Source organism: Leptonychotes weddellii, chromosome 7 (genome assembly GCF_054177405.1).
Source record: "Leptonychotes weddellii isolate Sample4059 chromosome 7, ASM5417740v2, whole genome shotgun sequence".
NCBI lineage: Eukaryota > Metazoa > Chordata > Mammalia > Carnivora > Phocidae > Leptonychotes > Leptonychotes weddellii.
The window spans coordinates 116460432-116466379 of NC_138375.1; the positions used below are offsets into that span (position 1 = coordinate 116460432).

At 51.6% G+C, this 5948-nt stretch overlaps 1 protein-coding gene across 1 annotated transcript; it reads right to left on the reverse strand.

Moving 5' to 3' along the window:
- Positions 1–1952: 1952 nt before the first annotated feature.
- Positions 1953–5635, reverse strand: SOWAHA (sosondowah ankyrin repeat domain family member A). Its single transcript, XM_081827070.1, has one exon. It carries the CDS (start codon positions 5217–5219, stop codon positions 3498–3500), a length of 1722 nt encoding a protein of 573 aa, XP_081683196.1. The 5' UTR covers positions 5220–5635; the 3' UTR covers positions 1953–3497.
- Positions 5636–5948: the final 313 nt, after the last annotated feature.

A 5948-nucleotide genomic window follows, 5' to 3' on the forward strand; every position in this document is an offset into this window, starting at 1 on the left:
GTGAGGCCACCAGTGCTTCACAGATTCAAGTCCAGAGGTGTGGCAGTTCTGGAAGGGTAAGGCCAGGACAAGAGATTCAAGGCAAAAAGCAATCTGGAGAGCAATAAAAAGTCTATTTGTCAAACTATTTTAAAAGGCCAAATAATTTCTTCCAGGAAAAGGCCAAAAAAGGGGGAGAATATGGGTTCTGAGTGGGCCCAGCTTTAGAACTGTGTTGAGGAGTGCTTTCAGTCCAGCTGGCTGAATGACATCTGTTTAGGTCTAGAAGACAGGGGTAGGGATGCTACGGGAATGTGCATTAAGAAAGACATTTTGATGTCTATTTTCAACTAAAGTGATATCATACAGAATGTGAGATAATCTCCCTTTGGTGGGAATATACATTTTTCCCATCGGAGTCCATTGTTATTTATGTATACAAATACGAACATGGTTAAAGAATGGTGATCTTGTAAAGCAAAGCCACAAATGAGAGCTATTTGGTTTTGGAATGCAGCCAGATACCCCTGTGGGACTAACGGGCACCCCTGGTAATATTTCAAGATGGTATTGCAGTTCCCAAGGAGCTCTACCTACTTCCCTATGCTGCACCCTCCTCACAGTCTGTAGGATAGATACTGCCATTCTTGCGGCCGATGGAAGAGGGAGATAGAGCTTGGAGAACTGGGTGACTCACCTAAGGTCAATAGATGAGTAAGGGCTGAGATGAGACCACCTTGCTTTTCTGCAGCAGGACACTGTGATGGAAAAGAGCACCAGGAGGCCATCCCAGCTCTGACTGTTATAGCTGTGAGGCCTGGACAAGTTACTTAGTTTCTTGAGGCTTCTGTTTCCTCACTTTAAATTCAAGATACCAACAGGACATACCTTGTAAGGTTGAGATTAATACCTGCACAGTGATTAAAACTGCTCCTGGTGCTTCATAAACCCAGGCTGTATGTGCATCACCCATATCCTGGTCTCCATTAGGTAAGTGAGACATGTTCTAGAACAACCTCCAACCTCCTTTAAAGGAAGTATAAACCTTTATTTAAAAGCTTGCTCTGGATGACTCATAAACATCTATATATAACAATTAACTTCTCTCCCATTAAAAGGAGTGATTCTCTTCCCTGTGACAATTCTAGCCAGCTAAATTGCCTTAATTTATAAGCAACTTTTTTTTTGGTCATTTGTTGAAAATACCTCTCATAGGTGTACCTCCTGCTAGGCAATAAATGGTTCTTGAAAAGTTTCCATATGCGTATCAAAGTATAATTTCCTACTGACTTAGTTTCAGAAAGTCTTGACCTGCAAGGAAAAAACGGTGGTTTCTAACACCTAAGTTTTAAGTTTACTGATCCTAAACTCTTGCCAAATGTTTTATTTCACTCAGAAGGCTTGTAGCATGCTTCTGAAACACAAGGATTCTTCTGGCAGTTTAACCCTCCTCTGATTTAAATGTGTAATAGACATTGGTTATTATTACTTTGCTGGTTTAGATTTTGTCTTTCTCAAGGCAGGTCATACCTGTGTTGGTGACCTTTGTTATCCTGTCTCAGTCAAGCCTCTCTTTTACCATGGAAAATCTCTAATATTTTATTCTGTCTTCCAGACCTTCAGCAACTGAGATTGCTATAATTATTGCCTCCCACAATTTTTCTGCAGAGGCAGATTTAATTTGCATTTTTAAATAATTTATGCAGCTTAGCTAGAGTTCCAGGCAAGGAAGGTGGGGAGGGTCAGATCAGGGCCTGCATTCATCTGTTGTTTTTTTTTGGATGCTATATTCGTGTGTGGATGCAGCCTGAATTTAGCTGATCAATCCAAACTCTTTCAGTAATAGAATGCCTGGAAGAGGCAGAAGAGGATGAGGAGAAACTGAAGGAATTAAGTAGATAAAAAGACAAGAAAAATACAGTAGCAAGAGCTGGAGAATGTTTAAGGGAAGTACATTATCACACAAGCAGGAACAAAATGGGAGACTTGTTTATTTCATTGCTTAAATCAAAACATTCCATTAAGGATGGCCTTAAATAATGTCAGAGGCCTCACTGGTATATATATATATAGAGAGAGAGAGAGGGAGAGAGAGAGAGAGAAGCCATACTCCTCTTGTGCCACAAAACTATTTGATATAACTAATGACATGCAAACATAATTTGCAAAAACAGAGCATTAACACAATATGATATTTTAAAAAGCCTGGTTGAGCAAATAGAGTCCCCATTTTTAAAACAGAAAAAGAGCCATTATAGTTACAATGTGTTGAACCTGGGACCTCTTGGTAAATAGCTACAAACCTTCTCAATTACAGATTGGAACAAAGGTCCAGAGAAGTTAAGCCATCCTTCTAAGGTCACTGAGCAAAGAATTCTGCATTTGCTGTAAGTTGTTTGCTTTCAGATGGCTTTTAAAGGTGGATATAACATACTTTTTGTTTCTATAGAATAGAATTTACATATAAAATAGTTGCTGTTTAAGTGTATCCACTTAACCACTTATTTTTCTGGTATAATGCTATGACATGTTTTTCTTTGAATATTTACCTACTGCATTGAAAGGCTCAGCCAGACCGGAAAACCAGATTCCAAAACATGGTACAATGGTGCATTCACAAATAAATCACACTTAAAAAATTAAATATTCATGCCAAATCAAAATAATCACCCACCAGTGCCGGAGACACTGTTTATATTTCATCATAAAGACCCCCAGAAATTAAAAGTATTTGCCAAAATGTCTCTTTTCTCTGTTAAATCATTCTTACTCCCAAGATGCACTTGTTTCCTAATATTGAGCATTCACAGTACAATTGAAATTAATTACATTCACAATGGTCACATTCTGTGTTCAAGTCTCTAGAACCTTGAGCTCCTAAAATGAGGTAGATAAACCTTTAAGGGTTTTGTTGGTTGGGACTAATTTCCTTTAGATCTTGATCATCTGTTTTTTCTTTAAACAGAATTCCAAAATACTTAGCAAAAGACTGAAAATGAGCATTTTGCCTAAAAATGGAAAAATATAATTTCAAAAGGTTATTATGAAAGTTGTTTTACCTCATTTTAATTTAAAAACAGGATAAAACCATCAAATTACAAAACCACCAGGTATCTTAAAGCTGACAAACAATCCAGCAGCACACAACATTTTTTAAAGAGATCCTTGCTCTAGTTGTGGCTTGGGAGCGTGTAGATGCAGAGGCTTCGGGTTAACTTTGATCCTAAAATTCGAGTCTCCAGTGTTCAAGCCTGATCTCTGGAGTTCTTTGTAGACGCTCTCACTGAGATCTTGACTCCCATCTCCAGAGACAGGTCAAGCTTCAGGCAGAAGCTAGAAAGCCAGAGGCGTAGGCCCACCGGGGCAGGCAAGACTTTCTGAAACTATAAGTCAGTAGGCTTCAGTGGACAAAGCTGGAAACAGGATGGAGCCAGAGGTGTTGAGCCGCTGTTTTGGGCAGGCTTAGACTGTGAGGGGCAGGCCGGGTTGCATCAACCAAGCTGGGCTTCAAGGGGCCGTCAGGTTGTAGGGGGCAGGCTGGGCACCAGACCAGCCAAGGGCCCCGGAGTAGGTCGACGAGCGATCTCTGAAAAAGCCGGCAGGCCACTGCGGGTCTTAGTCTTTTTACGTGGAGCCATGGGCGAGGCACCCAAGAACTTGTTAAAGGAGCCCGACTTCCTCATGCCTCGAGCCAGGTCTTGGAGCATCAGGTCGTCGGCCAGGACACCCAGGAACGCGCTGGTGGTGGAACTGAGGATGGTGGCGGCCACCTGCACTGGGCGCCGGGCCGCAAAAGTGCCCCCACCAGCCCCGGTGGCGTCGGCCTCGGGAGAGCCTCGAAGGCAGGGGTCGCCGAGGAGGCGGCGAAGCGCGTACGAGGCGCTGGGCGGCAGGTACTGGTAGGCGCGCCGCCCGCTGTGGTCACGCACGTGCACCTGCGCGCCCAGGCTCACCACCAGCAGCACGGCGGCGTCCTCGTGGCCGTGCAGAGCCGCCAGGTGCAGCGGCGTGTAGCCGCCGTGCGAGCGCGCGTTCACGTCCACCGGCGCGCCCCCGCGCCGCGCGACCTCCACCAGCTGCAGCGCCATCTCGCGGTCGCCGCTCTTGGCGGCCCAGTGCAGGGCCGTGAAGCCAGATATGAAGTCGCGCTTGGCCGCCAGGCCGCTGTCGCGCAGCAGCAGCCCGTGCAGCTGGTGCGTCCAGCAGCCCCCAGCCGCCCGCACCAGCCACTCGTGCTCGGTCGGCTCCAGGGGCACGGCGGACGGCGGCGGCGCGGCGGGCACTTCCTCCGCGTCCGGACTCAGCAGGCGCGGGCCTGCGCGCGACAGGCGCCTCAGGTGCGGGGAGCGGCCCGGGCCCAGGCTGGGGCCCAGGCTGAGGCCCAGGCCAGACTCTTCCACCGACAGCCGCCGCAGCATCAGCGGGGAGCTCCGCGGGCTGGGCTCTTCCGACAGCTGCCGGCGCAGGCCCTGCTCCTCGGCCCGGAGCCGGAGCGCGGCGGGGCCCGGGACGCAGCGCACGGGCAGCATGCAGGGCTTCGGCGGCGGCGCTTGCCGAGGGGATGGAGGCGCTTCTTTGGTCGCCCCACGCCCAGGTTCCGGGGCTGGCGCCTCTGCCTGGGGCAAGGCCTCCACCGACGGCGACCTGGACGGCGGGGCCACGTCTGCCGAGAGTCGCTCGGGGGGCAGGGCTAGCTCAAAGGCTGGAATCTGGGGGTCGGAGGGCCCCCCTGACTGTAAGGCCGGACCTGACAACAGCTCCCCGGTCGGCTGAGTGGGCTCAGGGGCCGGAGCCCCGGGCGTGTCCTGTGGCTCCAACGGCCGGGCCGGGTCCTCCCGTGGTTCCACCGGCTGCTGCGCCGCGGCCAGGGATGGAGCCCCCGGGCCGGCCGGTTCTCCCGGTGAGACGGAGGTGATCTTCGACGGCAGCGCTGGTGCCCCGGGCGTGCCGGGGACGCACGAGGGCAGGGGCTCTGGTGCCTCCCGGGGCCGCAGCTGCTTCTTCAGCACCACAAACTTGACGCCGTCGAGCTCCTTCACCACCGCCACGTCGTTGACAAACTGCTTGAAGCGGTGCCTGCGGGCGGCGCGGCCGTGTGGGTCGCCCGCATCCAGCAGGGGCTTGAAGCGGCTCAGCAGATCCGAGTTGCGCACCTTGCCGCCGTGCTCCTGCAGGAAGCCCAGCACCGCCGCCTGGCTCACCCCGGCGGCGGCGGCGGCGGCCGCGGCGGCCAGCGCCATGGTCAGTCCCGCCCGGCAGGGGAGCCAAGGCCTCCCCACCCGCCCTCGGTTCCCGGCTGCCGGGGCAGGTGCACGTCTCCGCGTCCGCTGGGACGAGCGGAGCGGGGGGTTCCGGGAGCGAGGTTCCTCCTCGGCCAGGCTCACCTGAACGTTTTCACCGAGGCGGAACGGGCGTGTCCCTGAAGCTGGACCTTGGTCACGCCCGCGCCGTGGAGCCCGGGTGTCTCCCGGAGGAAGGTGCGGGGGGCCGCATCGCGTGCCCACCGCCTCCGCCCCGCCAGGCCCCCAGCCTTCGGGGTAGGTTTCTGCCTTTGTATTGTGTCCAATGGGCGCCAGGCTCCATCCCCCGTGCTCAGTGCTCGCCTTACAGGTGTCAGCTGCCACCAGGACCGCGGAGGGAATGGGGAAGCGGAAATTATCCCCCCTCCCCCCACCCCGGGAATTAAAGGCGCAGTGCCGTACTTCAGCTGGCTCCCGGTTGCTAGGTGGGTGTGTTCCCCGGGCATGCCGCGGACGACCGGGAGAGGCAAAAATTTTTATTTCCTTAAGGAATAGTTCACTACCACAGAGTATCGGGAGATTATTTATTTATTTATTTATTTATTTTAATTAATTTTTTATTCTTATGTTAATCCCCATACATTACATCATTAGTTTAAGATGAAGTGTACCATGATTCATTGTTTGTGCATAACACCCAGGGCTCCATGCAGAATGTGCCCTCCTCAA